The sequence below is a fragment of the Athene cunicularia genome (genome assembly GCF_003259725.1).
Source record: "Athene cunicularia isolate RWA chromosome 2 unlocalized genomic scaffold, athCun1 chr2_part1, whole genome shotgun sequence".
NCBI lineage: Eukaryota > Metazoa > Chordata > Aves > Strigiformes > Strigidae > Athene > Athene cunicularia.
The window spans coordinates 36,788,912-36,807,482 of record NW_020799095.1 but is presented as its reverse complement, the minus strand read 5'-3'; the positions used below and the strand labels follow the sequence as shown (position 1 = coordinate 36,807,482).

At 37.1% G+C, this 18,571-nt stretch overlaps 1 protein-coding gene across 17 annotated transcripts in view; it reads right to left on the bottom strand.

Moving 5' to 3' along the window:
- Nucleotides 1–18,571, bottom strand: part of SVIL (supervillin) — a 112,072-nt gene that overhangs the window by 37,718 nt on the left and 55,783 nt on the right. For 5 of the 17 annotated variants that reach the window (XR_003397881.1, XM_026843670.1, XM_026843671.1 and 2 more), the window contains 10 exons: nt 14,186–14,269; nt 11,277–12,164; nt 10,777–10,947; nt 10,113–10,147; nt 8,959–9,020; nt 8,466–8,605; nt 6,099–6,351; nt 4,575–4,598; nt 2,900–3,470; nt 1,176–1,395 (listed from right to left, as the gene is read on the bottom strand). Coding sequence is in view for 16 of the 17 variants with exons in the window: in XM_026843670.1 (XP_026699471.1) it covers nt 1,176–1,395; nt 2,900–3,470; nt 4,575–4,598; nt 6,099–6,351; nt 8,466–8,605; nt 8,959–9,020; nt 10,113–10,147; nt 10,777–10,947; nt 11,277–12,164; nt 14,186–14,269 (2,448 nt within the window). In the remaining variant the exon portion in view is untranslated. The remainder of the gene's footprint in view (nt 1–1,175; nt 1,396–2,899; nt 3,471–4,574; nt 4,599–6,098; nt 6,352–8,465; nt 8,606–8,958; nt 9,021–10,112; nt 10,148–10,776; nt 10,948–11,276; nt 12,165–14,185; nt 14,270–18,571) is intronic. The other 12 variants (XM_026843669.1, XM_026843665.1, XM_026843666.1 and 9 more) reach the window with 12 other exon arrangements.

Here is an 18,571-nt window from a genome sequence, read left to right as displayed (position 1 = left end):
GGGGGGGGAAATGAAGGTTGCTTTAAACAAAACAATAGTAAACTGAAAAAGGTAAGTACATCCTTCAGAAGGGGGACTAAGACTGCACAGCTGTTATAGCTGCCCCTGCACCCCCTCTTTATATTAAGAGGATAACAGGGAGTGGGGATGTTTTGTAAATGAGGATGACTCACATACCTCCTACAAATACACGAATTTAAGCAGCATGCTTTGGAATCATGGGGGGGTGGGTGAGTTTAAAATAAAGAAAAGATCAGAAGTTCCTAATAACACACCCACCTTACCAAGTGAGGGAATATTTTTACACAGTGAATTTCATTTATTGGTTCTACTTTCACTGCAGAAAAAAAGTGAAGTAAAAATAGGCCTATTTGTCAACCTGAAGCAAATAATTGTAATTTTACTTATTGGACTGCTACCACATATTTTTACAGTCTGGGGCCGAGTTTATACTCTCAAAGTTTTAACCAAATTAGAATGACTTTTACAAGTACTACAACAGCTATTGGAGCTCCAGCATGAAGTCCTATTGTCTGCATAAGCATAGAACACTTAACGTTTTGTTTCAGATCAGAACAATCTTGGGTTGGTAAAAATATTTCTAATACTCCCCAAAACCTGTCCAACATATCACCCTTTTAAAATCCCTACACTAAGTTCTCAGAAGTTAAAATGGCAACCATGTGTTTCTGAAGTAGAGAGGGAAACATCATACAGTCTATCCCTGACTCCCTGTACTCATTTAAAAGAGATTCCCACAGACCAACAAAAAACTGACTATTAAAAAAAAAAAAAAAAAAAAAAAAAAAAAAAAAAAAAAAAAATCACATCATACCTGTTGTAACTGGGAGCAGAACCTGGGGAAGTATATTGAGTACATCAGTATAAATGTAACTAGAACATGTATTTTTACAACTTTCATTTTCTGAACTACTTATTGATTATTCAGGTGGCTCTTTCAAAATCAGATTATCACATTCTCTTGAACAGTAATTCTCATTCACCACCATCTGCTTTATAAGCATGTCAGGCAGATTAGCTGCATGTTTCTGCTGTTAGTATTTGACATGTAATAAAGCCTATTAATCACTGCTTAGCTTTTTCAGAAACAGGTTTAAATCTTCTTTTTATACCATCAGTCTAATAACTGCATAAAAAAAGTGAAATTTAAGTACCTTTCCTTAATTGACATTGTTTTGCTGGAATTATCAAGGACATCCTCAGTTGTTTGTGTTTTGTTTTCTCCAGCAGAAAACATCTCACAGGAATTCTTATAAAATTTGCCTTCCAATTGTTCAGAGAGCTCCTGCAGTCTACAGGATGCCACAGCTGCAGTTTGTGAAACTGTCCTCATTGCTGATGTGCTGGTGAGTTCAGAAGTAGGTTCAATGTGGTCTGCCCATTCAAAAGAGAAGTGCTGAATTAGACTTAGTGCTATTTCAAACATATTTTACATTACTAACACTGAAGCAGCAAATCTGTTTTTTAACATTCAAATCACATGCTCTTCTAACAGAGAAAAAATTTCTGGCTAAGCTACAGGACAAAGACTAGTTGTGCAATATTATATGCTGCATGGACTAGCCATTTGTGACTGAAGTTCATATGAAGCCACACAATATCATGTTCAATACACAACTCTAAACTTCATAGAGATGAGGCATAAACTGCTGCTCCTGTCGTCATACCAACAGGAAAACAAATGGACAGATGAAAGTGAGAGGGGAACAAAGAGTAGGGGAATAGAAACATACAAAATTTAAATGAGAAATTAACTTATTGAACAAACAATTTATCTGTAAGTAGTATACTAGGAGTATATTTAATAGCTTAATAAAGGTATTATTTTCTAGAAGAGTGTTAGGAGCTTTTTTGGTTTTGTCTTTTCAAGCAGCAATTAAATGACAGGAAAAACTGCCTTGATGAAAGATAAATGCAACATTACAGTTATCCTTAAGGAAGTAAAAGTGATCTTCATTTTTCTTTTTGAAATTTTACAAGAACAACACCCCTCTGACCCATGACTGCTCCTGTTTTATCCCAGTCTCCGTCTCCCCTACAATCACTGAAAGTTAATTTGATAGGACACTGCTTCTGAGGAATAGAGGCAGAACTATGCTCTCCTTCCTATGCCTGTTCAAAGACCATTAAATTCAAAATAAGTTAACTTCACAGGATGAAGACAAAAATGCTTCTAGCACTACAGGGTACTGTGGTCCTCTACCTCATCATAACGAAACAGGAAACTAATACAACAGCCTTCTAAATTCAACAGAATTGAAGACTTTATGCAATGACCAAATCGACTGATTATTTCCACAGCACTTTATTTAAAAATGGGTGAGTTTACTTAACAAGTTTGAATTACGCTGTGCATATAAAGTGCAGTTGCTCTGAGAATTACTTGGTTTATATTTCGTTACCACATTGAAGAGAAAATAATAGCAGGTTTGCAAAATTAGTTATCTGAAAACTATCCACTACTAGCTATATACATACATATGTGGTTAATACATAACTATATATGCACAAGGAGTCAACAATTAAGAGAAGACACTTGACTCAGAGCAGCATGTTTAGTTTGTTCAGCACTTTGGAGGGCAGGGGCAAAGGCAAAAGAGGAAAGGATAATGTTAGCTTCAGTATATAATACCACTTCTTTTGAAGTAAGAAAATCTGAATAAAATTGAGTCATCTTTAAAGGCTGAAGAATTGGAAGAATAATAAAGAGAAAACGGTATTTGTAAAACTTACGATTTCACAGGTATTTCTCTACTTTTAAGCAGTGTTAAAAAAAAAGGAAACATAACCAGCCTTGATAATGCTTGAAAAGTTTAAAACTAGAGAAACACCACCATTTGCTGAATGAGACTACACCATTAGCAAGCATATACTGCACCTCTTTGCAAAGTCCTGCTTTTCATAACACTTCCCAAATCCATCTTTTCTTCAAAGGACTGGCCGTCTTTGACTTCCCATTTACCTTGCATGCCAGTATCGATTTCCTTCTGTTCAAGAGGCTGAAAAAGTGCCTGTGAACTAAACAGTTCCATGCTGCCCTTCCTCAGGAAGCCGTATGTTGTCTCTTTATGGTAGTCTCCTGTTTTTTCAGGAACAGGATGTGTGGTTTCTTCCTCAAAGGAACTGTACTTTGTAATTTCATTAGCTTCATGTACTAAAAACCTCTTTCTCTCTTCTTCAAGTTTCTTTGATGCTCTTTTGCTTTCTAGCGCTTCCATTGAGGGCTGCCACTGTTCTGACATGTGTGTGCGTTTTCCTGAAGAGTCCGAGTTTTCTGCTGAAGAGTGGAATCTCAGATCAGCTCTAGTGGCAGCACCCACATTTCCATCGCTAGCTGGCTTTGTATGCAGGTCTCCAGCATACAATGGAGAAAGGGCAGATGCCATTGTTGAAACCGATGTTGCAACTGCAGTTGACAGGGGAGTAATTTTTCCACTTTCATTTTGTACCTATGAACAAAAAAAACCAAAAAACAAACACACAAAAAGCCCCAAACCATAAAAGCTCTGAAACCATCAGTCATTTCCTGAAAACAGTCTAATCACCATAGTTCTTCAGACATGTGCTTCCATATGAAAATATTGCTCTATAAATATAGACTAGAAAGAGATAAACAGAGCAATAATGCCTCCATAATTTGGCTGCAGATGAATTATTCTACCCAGGGAAGAAATGACTGCATGTGAACAGCAACATCTATAGTAATAAAGGGTGTATGTGTAGCATGCAACATGACATTGTGTCAGGGCTCTGTGAAAAGGCTCTACTGGCATGATACTGCACAGAACTGGGGAAAGAAATGAGTTCAGGTTCCAGATGCTGGATGACATGCCATGTGCCCAGGCTAATCAACTCTGTATCTCAGCAGGACTAATTAGCTTTGGCACAGCTCTGCTCTGACACGGTTATGCAGTTTCCAGCTCTGGAGCTAGCTCAGCACCAGAGAGAGAGACTCTGCTCTGTGCTGTCCTACATAGGACAGACATTCCTGGTGCTTCTGTCACATAAATTACTTTCACACTGCCAGTCTAAGACTTTCTCAAATATAAACAGTGGCTGTCATGTACATCTTTGAGCAAAGTATTTGAATCTAAGAAGCATATCAAGGAAGCCTCCTAATTTGCTTTGCCAGCCTTGACAGTGAAAAAATTTTCTTTTCTACTCTTCTAAAATAATAATTTTATAAAGTTTTCCTAGAGAAAGTTAAGATGCAAAAATCTTTCTGAAATGCAGAGCTTGGCTTTGTCTTTTCCAAAGGAGACAAAAACCTATGAAGAGACTGACAAACATGTCTTCATACACATCAGGAGAGGTTTTTTTGTGTGGCTTTTTTTGTTGTTTTCTTAAACTGCAGGACTAGTGAACAGCGTGCAAAAGGAATATAAAAAAAAAAAATAAAATCACACCAGTAGAAGGAAATCAACTGAAAACTTAAAATGCACATGCACATTCCATAAAGCATGGACAACACATTCATTAAACAAATCGGAAAGCAGAGCAAAGACTACTACACTAGCTCAAAGATTGCAAAGAAAGAATAAGAAAATAGTTACCAGTTTACTCTTTTTCCATTTCATCTATCAGAATTAGAAATTTAGAGATCAGCAAAGGGATTTCAGCTTTAATTACAAGATACTTACTTTTGCAATTATATATTTTGGTAAGGTAACCACTAGTTATCTATTTGGATACCTTTCTTTTGCCTCTTCCTAGAAAAACTGTAACTGCATCTCAAAATATCCCAACACTCCAAAATTAACAGTTCACTATAGAAAGTCTTTTTGAAAATACACTCCCATTGGACTTGGTTCAGTCAATTCTGGTTGGTTTTGCTAGGTTCAGAAAGAGATGACAAAAAATTTTTCCTCTGTATATCCTTGCTTGAAGAGCAAGTTTGTTCTGTAAAAGTCTGACAAACTAACCTGACTGTCACTTCTTTCTCATCTGCTTCAGCCCATTTCTGTCGATCACCTTCCTGGCCCCCAAACAACTTAGTGACACCATCATTAGAGAGGCCATGCTGTGACAGTGGTTGGCATGTGGAAAATAATAGGAAAGAGGACTATGCAAGGTCTGAAAATCTTGCTAAAATATAAATGCCAAATATTTACTACTATTTTATGCCTACCTAGGCATGAACTACAACTATACATCTGTAGAGCTTTGAACCATTACAGTTAGAGTAATCCTGCCTTCTCACTATTCTATTATTATAATATGAAAAATGTATAATCATGAATGAATCATATAGAAAGAGAAGGGTAGTAAGTTTCTAACACTCAGGTTGATCCAAATCCCTAGAAATGACATGCATAGGAGTTGTGCTTCACTGTTGAAGTGATTTCTTTTAAAGCTGTAATGCTAAGGGACTGATGTTTCTGCTATTGTGAACATCAGCTCTGAATGACCACTGCTGGGCCATCTTATGCTCAAACTTCACTAAAAAGGCATTCTTCTGCAGTTACAATTACATGAAGGATTCCAGAACAGGAAGCCCAATTCCACTGCACATATTACATAATTTCATTTTGACCATGACTTTCTGAATTTCAAAAGTATTCTGCTTTTAGGGGAAAAAAAAAAAAAAAAGAATAAAAATCATTGCCCCCCCCGAAAAATGACAGAATATGTCCTGACTAATAATGAAAATATCTAGTACTTTCAGGAAAGAGTCTGTAAGTTGCACATGAGAAAGCTCCAAAATTCCCTGAAAATACTTCTAAAGGACAATGATATGTGTCATAGTTTTTACACCTTTTCTCAGGAATCTACTACTAGAAGTCACATAATATTCTATTGGAAAAGACAGACACTGTGAAAGGTACAGCATGCACTAATCAGACAGATGATATACACTTGAATTAAAGAAAAAACACAACAATGAAGTTGGACATTTTAGAGGATGTTGTTCCTCAGTGTCAGAAGACTGCTTCCTGACAAGCTTTTTCCTGTGAGTGTGTCATGACCCCAGTGTGTAGCTCAGAGCAAAGAAAAGCCCAGCTGTTATGGTATTTTACACTGAAGCTATTTTCTTCAAGAAAAAGAAACAAATGAAAAAGAGCTAAGATTGCACTTACCTGCTCAACTTCTCCAAGAGTGACTGGCTGAGTCTGGTAGCGAGCATTCATTCTCCTGTGCCTAATATCTCCTCGACTCCTTGTGGAGATGGCCCTGGATACTGGTTGAGATAATTTGTTAAACAAAGCCATCTTTTCTGCCAAACTTAAGGTGGAAGAATCTGGTTCATCAGACTGATCTTGTCCCATGGCCTCTTTGGCTGCTCGTATCTCTTCTTTAGCTAAAATTTTTTGGTGTGCTGATGCCTGCAAGCTGAAGAAACAGAACTGGAAATGAGCTTTGAAGAAGCCATTATGAAGTTTTAAAATCTCAACCTGATAGAAGCAGAACTGCACATGAAGCACAATGGCCAATGTAATTTAGCAGCCTAAGTGGTTATGCAGTGGTTCAACATTGGCATGATGAATTCTAATTCAATAGCTGAAGATTTAAAATAAGTTAAATTTTCATTCACAAATTCATTTGATTAGGACACAATAATTTTTTAAAAGGGGAACTCAAGATTGAAGAGAGACTTTTAAGAGAAATCTCTTTATACAGATGCCTGCTGTAGAACAAATATGCCTGCTGTAGAACAAATATGGGTCCTACAGTGCAATTTACATAAAAACTCAATTTTATTACAAATAATTTGTGGAACATATATGATAACAACATTTAAAAGACTGATTTAAACTCCAAGTTAGTGCTTCTTTTAAGTTAGCATATATTGTAATGCCTTTTATAATTTGAAGCAGAACAGAATTCAAACTGTCTTTTGTTTTGAGTTATCTGTGGTAACTCAACAACAAAAATTACTTTTGAATGCTGTATAGTCCATTAATTTTGAAGATTGTTTGACCAATGCTGAAGGCAGACACATTCATTCATAAAAGCTGTGACTGCATTTGTCTCTACAATAATACATTTTATTCACCTCTACAATAACATATTTTATTCACTTTCAGCCACATTTATCAAATTGGTATTATTCTTTTTTTCCTTTTTTTTTTTTTTTTTTTCTTGTGGTCTCTGCTAAAACTCTCTTATTCAGAACAGGTAAACAGTATTCTGCAACTTTACCTATAGGTGGTGCAATTTCTTATCTTTCCTTTAATTTTGCAAGCTTAAAAACCATTTATGTAGAGACAGACAGAGAGGATATATACTGCTTGTGAAATCAGGCACCCAGCTTTGGTATTTTCATCTCAAGATGACATTACTATATTAAAAAAAAATACAAGAGCAAAGAGGGTTCTGCTAGGTTTGCTCACATGCAAATTAATTTCTTTCACAAAGAAGAATATGCTTCTAGAACAGGTAAATGTGGTTAGAAAGGTCCTGAAAACAGATGCTGGACAAAATAAAGCTGCATTGTTTTATCATGCAAGCATAAATGAAGTTGTCAACTGTTTTAAATATTCCTGAAATGAGTATTGACTTGACACACTGAAAAGGCATTCAAGACTTTAAATACGCATCTGCTATTGAGGAATCTTGTGCTCCATGTAACATGCATATTTATCCCCCCCAGTACCTGATAGGTTGTACAGTGCTCTTAACTACAGTGGGACTAGGTACTCTTGTCACTACTGTGTGGGTATTCACAGAACGTGAAGCAGGGGTAGATTCACTTTAAAGAATTGCCAAGGAGGGAAAATTCACAGGGAGAGAGAAGAAAAAAGCATTAAGAAAAGCAATACATTAAGTGTTAACTACAGAAAAGACCAAAACCAAACCAAAACAAAACAGAAAAAAAAACCAGCAATGATTTTTAATTAACTGAGTTATCTGCTGTGACCTTTTCAAAATAATTTCAAATACTTTGAAAGAACTAAAAACCTAGAGGAGCAAACAGGTTGTCTCTTGAAGTTACTCATTACCCAGAACATAAGCTATCTTTCAGTAGATATTAGGTGAATGTCCATTCACCTTTGTTTAATCTTTGCCCTAAATGACTCTTTTTTCAGGAAAAGTTGATGATGTATGACCAGAGTGCAAGAAATGTATTTCCAAAAAGTACATTTGATATTTCAGAGTGTAAAAGGTTTTTCCCAATACAAACATATTCCATAAGAAATTGTGCAGATTTCCCTCAGCTCAAAGTATCTTTTTCATTTAGATTACAAATCAATGCTATGATTAATCCCATTTATCTAATCTACAGGTTCATTTCTGACAAATCACAGCTCATACAAGTTATGCATTATTAGTCCCTCTACTTTTAAAAAGGAAATTCAGTAGTTTCCCCTGTGGTTCTCAAGGAAACTAACCCATAACAATAAATGTTTTCCTTGCTACAAAGTTGTAAATACCACATATATGGAACTTATTCCCAGATTTAAAAGCAGGAACCAAATTAAAGCCAACATATGTACAAGACTTACGTAGCTGCAATGACCACTTCCTCACTGGTAATTGGTTGTGTGTGTGATCTGTCCTGCAAACGCCGCAGTCTTCTCTCTACTGCTGAACTTCTTGTAGGTGGCTTAGGAATATTTTTCATTTCAAATGATTTTTCCATTTCCTAAGTGGACATATGTCATAATTAAAACCATGGAAGAAAAGCTCTAAAACAGTACTTTCTTTTTAGCTTTCTTGCATTCAATGTAGTAAGTTTCCCAAATGACCATCTCTGAATTAGAAGCAGGATGTAATTGCATAGTAACCATCATGGAGTTAAAACTAACTACATGTCTCTCTAAATGATGTTCTTAAAGAAGGCTTTAGAGCAACAGGTCTACTGTGTAGGTAGGTGAGGTGAAGTAAAAAAAGTTATGTAGCTTGGAATTGGTTAACCGCCTTACACTTCATTCTAATGCACTTCAGGTTCTTCAGCATCTTGTATATGAAATGTTTAACTCAGCCTTCTATACTTACTCTAAAAAGAAGCCTCTTTGCAGCTACACTTAGTTTGGCTCGGTCATCCAGTTTTTCTTCATCTACACAAAGGACAAAAAATTGACGAGGGTGAATGTAATGAGTCAAACTCATATTAAGTGAAAGGGGTTTTTTGGCTAAATTATCTCTGAATTCCTCAAGAATTATGTTTTACTAAGACAAGAAGCACCACCAGCAAATAAATCGGCTGTTACTCCCTTTCAACAAAAGACTCATCATGAACCAAATTGTGTAAACTTTACTTGTATTTATATGTATTGCACCAGAAGAAAATTCTTAACAGGATTTGAGAACAAAAGATGTGTCCTCAGTCAGTTCATGTGCTATCACATTATCACGTAACCATTTATGAATATTCCAACTTAATATATTAGCCTATGATACCACATGGACTAAGAAAATAATTACACTAAAAGACTGTCTTATTCGTCGTGATGTATAAAACATCCAGTTTCTATCAGCTGACCATCCAAGATGGTCTTTCCTGGAAGCTGGTCATTTTAATTACCACCTTGTGTCCCCATTTTCAGAGGCTCAACTGGTGTCCTTAGAAGCTGAAATCAGCATCATCCAGATCCCAGAGCCAGCATCTCAAAGCTGCAGAGAATATCAGCTTTCAAATAGCATAAGGCATTAGATCTAAATTTAGCTACTCATGAGATTACCTACTTAATTTGTGTCAGACTTGCCGAGAGTGACAAGAGGGAAACAGAAGCAAGATGGCCTACTGAATAGAACTTAATAACCATGTTCTTGCAACTTCCTTAGCTAGAAAACACATTACCAATATCAGTTTTACACTACAGTAAAGGCTTTTTTAGTCCTACACCACTGACTCAAACGTGCATTTCTTTCCACTAACTAGCTTTTTTGTTATCTAAATCAAAAAAAACACCCTATCTTGAAAAGCATCATGCCACTCCCCACCTTGCCTCCCATGCTAAGTTTGATATCCATAGACAGACTTTTGCACTTAAATGAATCTGAAATCAAAACTGTAGTAGACATAACCAAAGTACTTCAAATATATATTATATGTAGTTGTAGTTATTTTCAGGTGGACTTTGTTTGCACTCTTCAGTTAAAACACGTTCACTCCCATTTCTTCCTTTGAAAATAGTACAGTAACGTACCTTCAGCAGTTGGTATTTCTGCACTCAAAACTGACCTAGTGAAAAATTATCAAACAGAAATAAGTTAGTTGGAAATGAGACATTAAAAATTAAATTCAAACTTCATCTGAAGTAGCACGACCTCAAAAGTCTTAAGAGTGGGAAAACTTTATCTAATTTTCAAGTTTCAACAGTTTCCACTTTGACATCCTTTAATAAAGCAGAAAGGCAAGCAATTGCAGCCAAACTTAAATACAGTAAAGGAAAATGGTTTCCAGTTCATCTTGCAGAAGATAAAGTTCTAAGATCTGCTGCCAGCTCTTTTAACATAAAATACATAGCTTTGGTTGTTTACAAAAAAAGTAAATGATAAAGCAGTGTAGATGGAAAGGAAACTATATAAAACCAAAAGCGTTTATCAATAGACAGAACAGGTATACAGACAGCTATAATACTTTACGGTGATTCACTGTTCACCATTTTACATCGGGGGGGATTTGTAATGAATTGGTTTTGTCAGCAGTGCTTTGATTTTTATTTTATAATAAGCTATAGGAAACATTTGTTTTTAAAGAGAAACAATAACCTTGCAAAATGTTTATTTACTAAACGAACAAAGTCTCTTCACAAGCTTGTTCGTGTCTACCTGCACCAGAATGCTACACAGAGCTACGTACGTGCCTACCTATCTGTCTCCTTTCGTTCTGCTGATGTTATAGGTTGTGTTTTAAATCTCTCAGAAGTCTTTCTATTTTCACCAGGAGTAAAATAGCGCCTCGGCCTTCGTGGCCCTCTTTCACGGTCACCACTGGCAGACAAAGTGCTACCTGCCGTTGACATCTCAAACCGAGATTCACTTTTAAACCACACGACAGAAAGCGCATAGAAAAGAAAATAGAAAAAGAAGTAAAGCATAGATATAAGCATCTCAACAATTCACTAGAGATCACTCTGCATGCTCCTCTGGTAACATGCGGACGTACACATTCCAGCTACCCCACATCACAACTTGCACTAGCAAGCAGAAGCACAAAAGCAGGATTCAAACCATCTCAGCCTCCAGTACACACTGGTGAGAGCTAAGCTGTGTGCTTTAAGTGCCGAACACAACCGCTGTTGAGTGTGTGTAATTTTTGCCAAGGACGTGCAAGTTTCACACGAAAATACGTCTGAAATGTCACCTACAGTTCCGTTTTCTTGTTGGCATTAGCAGACTCCAGAAAGACATTACGGAGCTGGGCAACAGAGACTTTTGTGTCAACCATGCCAATCTCACCATTTGGTGCATTTGCTTCCGTGCTCTCCTTACTTTTAAAAGCTTCTAGCTTAGGAGCCACAGTATAGTCTGACATTGAGCGAGTCAGGACTTTATGCTTTGCTGTCGACACTTTCCAAACAGGAGCTTTTGCCTTGGCAGGCTGCAATACAGACCCACTCTGTATGTACATAACAGCTTCACTCCTTTCTATGTTCTCAGGGGTCTTAAATTGCTGCTCTGGAGCCTGCTTCTTATTGCACTCCAGCTCTCTCTGAACTTCCGAGTTAACTTTCAGCTTGCTTGTGAAAAAGGAACTCCCCACAGGGCTATCCAATTCTCCTCCTCCAAAGAGGCCTTCATGGTTCTTCCCTTGCTTGCGAATCTCAGATGGCAGAATTGGTCTTCGGCCTTCAGAAGCCTGCTCGCCCTTCAAAGAATCTTCTTCATCAGGCTTTGCTCCATGACCAAGTGCCTCTTTCTTTTCACCCTCTGATGCACTGGCTGCTGGTGATTTTGTTAAGAGGCTAACATTGTCTGGCAGGAGGCGGCTGCCAACAGAGATGTTTTCTGGTTCTTCTGTTGCCATCAGCTGAGCTGTGTGAGCTATGCCAGCAGGCTGAATATAGCCATGTATTGGTTGGCGGACTGAACTGACAGGCTCATTTATAACCCTATCAAAGGCAGGCGTTTCTGTCTGAAGAGGCGTGTAGTGGGCTGGCACTGGATGGGATTTTCTCTGAGATACTGTGTCTGTGACAAGTTCAGGGCTTCCACGAGCACTTTCCTCTTTCACCAGTTTCTCTCTAACTTTTACTCTTTAAGAAAAAAAAAGGATTAAAGCTGTGAACAGCAATACCCAGTCTGTGAAGGAACAGAGACACCTACTGTAGGTATAGACAGCGACATTGGATTAAAATAAAAGGCAACCAATACATAAAAGACAGCAATCTTATGATGCAACACCTTCCTCTCCCCCTGAATCTTAGCAACAACATTGCTCAAAACCATTCAAGTGATACACAGGGCCTTGAACATGCATGACTCCTGAGAAGGTAACTGGGCAAGCTCTGAAAATGTACAGCCTGTTCCCAGAAGGTCACAACTGCTTTTGTCAAACAGCACATAACCATAGTCTCAAACAAACAAGATGATCAAAAGTGCTTTTTGTATTATTAAAGTGTTGGGTTCAGCCTGAAATTGCAAATTTCATTGGCAATCATGTATGTAGACAGATCTGGAACATGTCTAAACACTGGGCAGCTTATGACATATCAAGATGCTGTTGCGTTAGGAAAAGGGATGAAAAAAGCCACATTATCTCCACCTAGCTCTTCAGATGTTTTCCCAGAGACTTTTTTAGTCGTGCTTTTGTGTATCATATAAGACATCCCAAACGTTACACATAGTGTAACCTGTTTCAGTAAGTGACAAAAAAAATGTTGAAAGTGCAAGCCTTAAGGCCCGAAGTGAAACTATGGCATGGCTGTTGCTCTTCAGAGGGCTTGCAGGGGAGGAAAACATAAAAAAACCCACCCCAAAACTCAAACCAGACATTTGATTTTAAACATTTTGTTGCCTTCTAACATGCAAAACTTACAGGAACATTCCCAAAAGTTACCTTACTTCAGTGTATTTTCTGGGAACACCTCTAGACTTGTGTAACATCCATGCAAAACAAGAGTCATATTCTACCTTTAGACACTTAATGCAACTGCATTAATGGAAGGCAAGCATGTGCAGCTGGAGGCAGCCTTTGCTCTATGACTACAACTGCAGGTAAGCTCTCCAGCAGTTTTACAGCCACGCCATGTGTTCAGACAGCTTACAAGTTGAGTGTTTGTAAATATCACACAGAGAGTATTAAAAATGAAAGCCCTCTATTTCCTCCCCACACAAATGGATATAAAAAAAATTATCTTAATCCTGAGGAAGGAGAGAAACTCAAGTACAACTGAAGACTAGCACTTTATTTGAAAGTAAATAATTTAGCTCAAAGTATGTACAATTCCAGGCTTGCTACCAACAGACTTTTTGGAGCTTACATTATTAAAAACAACAAGCAAAATTTAGAAAAAAAGAGCAAATGAATGCCTGAGATAATAATTTGGGTATCCAAAGTTATCTGAAACACCAACCTTTCTAATATTTTGGTGTTTCTTATCCCTGAGAATTGGTGCCTTTATCAGGGAAACTTCTCAAAGTTACTTAAGCACAGAAAGTCTGTTCAGTCTGAAAAAGTGATTCTTTAAACTAAATGTAACAAGCATTCTTCAGAACATCCACAGTGATGTTAGTACTGGGTTATAAGAATTACTTTTATCAGTAACGTGAGTCTTCCTGCAACCCTTCTCATGGTGAGCTAACTGCATGTGTTACCAAACTGAGAGAAAGCAGCTGCTTGTAGCTCTGATCAAGGTCTTGCTTTAATTTTCAGTATAATTTTTTACTTCTTTTGTACCATTCTCCTTTGAAATCCAAAGAATTAATTGTAGGGTATGCCAAAGCGTGTGGTATAAAAATCTGCTGGTTTGCAGAGTACAAAGTAGGATAAAATATGAAGTTATAAAAAATAGTGGAAGGCAGAGTGATAGTAGCTATAGAAGAAGCTAGGGGCATTTGTAGTACTTCATCAAAATACCAATTGGTTGTAAAATACAATTAAAGCAGATGCTTCAGAAAAGTTTCAACAGCTGTTTACCCACAAGAAACAACACTTTCTAACTTGATGCTGCTGCTAAAGGAAAATTAAAGGCAAGTGTTAAGTGAAGACAGAGTAAAGAGAAAGAAAGGGGAGGTTTGTAATCTGGTTGTTAGCCACACAGCTACATTTTGATACCTGGAGGGCCAGCTGATAAGTGAAGGTGTGTCCCCTTCCGAATCTTTCTGAAGAAACCATTCAGGTTTTGCTTTCCCTGCACTACTACAGAAAACAGAACTTCAGGTAATTTTTGAGATCTCTACACATGCTCTCATTGTTTCTCCCAAACGTCCCTCCCCACCACTCCTTTTTGTTTTTTAATTACAAAGGACTGTTGATGAAAATAAAGACACATCACATTAGTCAAATTGAAAGGTGATAAACTGTGAAACAAACTATCATATTCATTCCATAAACATCTGAAAAGTGTTCTGAATGTTAAATATTCTGCAAAAGTAACTTTACTAATATACATCGTCCAGGATTTGAGAAGTGAAAGCAACTACACAATCTTGGTTTTGTCATTTGCTATTGCAGGTCAGGTTGAAGGGTTTACGTAAGGACACCTGGAAAAGTTGCTAAAACTATTTACTTTGTGGTTTAAAGTGGTAAAGACTTCTGGATCCAAAACCAAAGTTAGATGTTCAATTTAATTAAGTTAGAAATTCAGATGGCTATATCATACTTCCTAAGAAATTCTCAGAAGTGTCTGGAACCCCTCTCTCCTCTTGCATTCCTGTATCACTAAAGCTTCCAAAATGCAAACCCAGTGAGCTGAAGAAAAACATGCTGGGTGACAGGGGAAAGAAAAAGTTTAAAAACCAAAGTAACTCCTAATTTGATCGTGTCTTGACAAAGTAACCCCCAATTTGATCGTGTCATTCTGTTTCCATTTTGGACTTGAAAGCATAGAAAGAAAAAAAAGCACTGAAAACTTTTCAAAGCCCTGCAGGAAAGGGTGTTTGTATACTACCTACACACAGTTTCTCAAACACCTTCCTAACACCCACCTCCATCTACAGTCCCTCAGCAACAGTATATCACATCAAATACTTTTAATCTTGCAAGCACAGACCGTCCAGCCACACCAGTGTTTACAAGCTCCCTGGAGGTGACAAGCATCCAGGCAACTTTTCATTACCTACAGCTACATCTGGAAGAACTCCTCACATTGCAGTAGAGCCATTTAAGATGAAAATCCCAAATTAAGCTTCAGGTCATCTACTTCAATTTTTCTTAGCTGATCTTTCAATAAAAATATTTGGAAAAGGTCAAATCAACAACTGTTCTTAAGATAACACTGCATTTATGGCAAATAAGTTTAAAGTTGAGAACTCACCTACAGTTGTTACCTTATCCAAATCAAGCTTAGGACAAAGTCAAACACCAACTGTGAAAACACTTTTTGTTTTTCTAAATGTTTTTGAATTCCTAAAGGAACTGACCAAATAGGAGGTAAAAACCTGTCACAGGAGCTGACCCGGTAGCTGGAACTGCTTTGAAGGAAGCAAACATCCTTCTATCTCTTAATGTGTACTTTGGCACATTTTTATAGTGGGCATGGCCCAAGCAGCAATTATTTGTACTTGATCATTCATCCTTTGAAGAGAGCAGTCAGAAGAACACAAGCCACGTTTTGAATTTAGAGTTAATTAGTCACTTCAGCAGCCAAATGCAGACAATGTCAAATGATACCTTCTCAGCACTTTGTTGCCTTCTCAGTGATGGACAATAGGATTAATTATTAAATCTTCTTAGGACCAAAGGCACAAAGCTTTTATATGTACTCCAAAGCAAGCTGCATTTATTTTCCAATTTGAGCACAGCAATTTTAAATTTAACAAAAATAATTTTGCCACCTATATAATGTAGAACTGACTTCAAAACTGCAGACACCTGGAAATCTGGCATTAGCCCTTATTATGCTTATGAAAACGGCCTCATAGGAGACTGCCACACAGCAATTTTAAACTGACTGCATGGAAATAGGCAATGACTTCTTTACCACTCAGAAACAGGGACAAGAGTTTCTGAGAGGTTACTCTTAAATCTCTGAATAACACACCAGTGAGTATGAACTGTAAGCTGTCAGGGGTACTAAAACAAAGAATGGGTTCTTGGCAACTTGGCCTTTAAAATACTACCTACTGCCTACACACGTAAACAAAAAAGAGACCAAACCCTAAATTTAAACTCAGCTGCTCTAAGAGCTACACCACATCTTGGTGGATGAAGATTTCCTTCAAAACATAATACAGAAAGGAACTGTGGAAAACCTGTTTTACACAAATGCTGACCCAAGACTCATCCAGAAAGAATCTGAAATTAGTGATAATGCGGTCAGCATTTTGTATTAAGTTATGACTTATTCTTGCTGCTATTGCCCCAGTCTCTCATTTGTTAGTATGGCACTACTGCAGAGCAGAGAAGTAAAAACGTTTGGAACTGTCCTAACATCAGAACCCACCTGGAAATGGATCTTACCATTTCATTATCTGAAAATTGAGAAAAACTAAGTCTTAACTAAAAGAAGACCTTGCAGAAGGGGCCTGTCTCCAGTGCTTGCCAAACACAACTGATCCCTTAAGGCTTCACACAGCATTAGATCTCGTAGGGACATATAAATTAACAAATGAAAAAGTATGCCTCCATTAAAAACACTGTACCTTAATCATTTATCTTCTTCCCAAATTTGTATCATCTTTTATTATTAAAAAAGTAGGTAATGTCAGAAGTCACAGCTTTAAAAAGAAACAGATGGAATTTGTGAATGGCTTGACAATGTGTTCAGCCTGCTCAGTCTGAACTTGTAACTGGTTTATAGAGCTGCATTAGAAACACCATACTTGTTAGCTAAAGATGAAAGAGCTTTGTAAGGAGACAGTACAGGCTAATCTGTGAACAAGCAGATTCATGTGTCTCTCTATAGCCTGCATGCTACTTCACCAGGGCAACTGCCATCCCACCAATGCTGCATGAAGCATAGCTCCTTCCGAGCTGGAAGAAATAATCACCTAGAAGGTATTTCATTGTTCAGTGGTTCATTGGTTTCCCCTCACAGAAACAGGGACCAGGATTGCTTTATAAAAGTAGAGAAAGTAAAACCCCTTTTTACACTACAGCAGACACTTTTGGCTATGAAGTTTGATGGGCTATTTTCTTTGTTTTCTTAAGGGTGAAAACTTTGTCCCCTCTTTCACGTTATAAAATAAAGCAAATAAGCTGCCAATGGTCCACTGCTCCAAATATCCCTTCTGATCAGTAATTGGATTAGTCAAGGGATTTATCTCCAATTGATCATTTCAAGATAAAGGATAATATTTTGTAGTATTTGTGTTGAGACTGCTTCAGAGGCAAGTTTTTTGGAGCCTGGAATAACCTAGTCAGCTCAGGGAGTTTCAGTACAGCTCTGGTCTCAGTTGTATGGATGGCCCTGTGATGACTATTTTCCTTAGCATAGTAGCAGAACTGTAAGCTTAAAACATAAACTAAATAGAAGATGGTACTTCCTAAGTATGTTGGATTATTTTCCCTCTGATGGCTTTTTTGAAATTACAGTATACCTTTAAAATTTTGGCTTAATTGGAAGAGCCCAATGACAGCTCATACAGCCATATATCCATGCAAAAGAAGGTGAGCAGATATAGAATTTACCTGAATAAGAAAAGCTATGAAAAAAATAATGAGACTACTACTTGTGTGTCCTATGCAATAAAGTGAAACAAACAAGAAGACTAAGTACATTTGAACAGTTTACAGGCACTAGAAAATAGATAGCTTAATCAATCCACCCGGTGGTTAACAGTTGACATTGGAAGATTGTTCTTTATTCAAACTTTAAAGTATGTTTATGAGAGTTAATAAAAAGGCTACAACAAATAGGAATCAAGTTCTGTGACTTTGATGGGAAGGATAACGAAGTCCAGCCAACATAGCTTGTGTCTAAACCTACTGCAAAAATGCCAAAGAGTGTAAACAGTTCTGTTTATGTCAGTTCATTTCAGTTTTCTTAGAAATGGTCAGCACAGCTCAGCATGATGCAGATGTGTTTACAGTTAAATTCTCATTACATAATTTTTTGCTGCAACATTTTAACTTATCTTTTTACAGTTGTTATTTTCCATTTATCCTTTTACCTAGAAATTAAAGAATCACACTTATGAGAAAATCATACTTCTAAAAAATTCTTAATCACATGTTGTTTTCAGTCACCATAACACTTTGACAGTCTGGTTTTGCACTACAGTGTGAAATTACAATGTGAAATTAGTGAAAACTTCTTTTTTGTCCCTTCTGGAAGAATCTGGTTACCTTATTATTGGAGTAAATTTGCAAATCTGAACTAATTCAGCATACCATGAGGGAGGCTACGTTTTCCAAACTCAGGATGGAATTTTAACTCTTCCCTCCTTCCCTTCACACATATATCCTGATATTATCTGAAATATTAATTCTCACAGTTCAAAAGGGTTTTTACACTTTCACAGCAGGAAAACAAATCAACTATTATATTTCAACTGAACC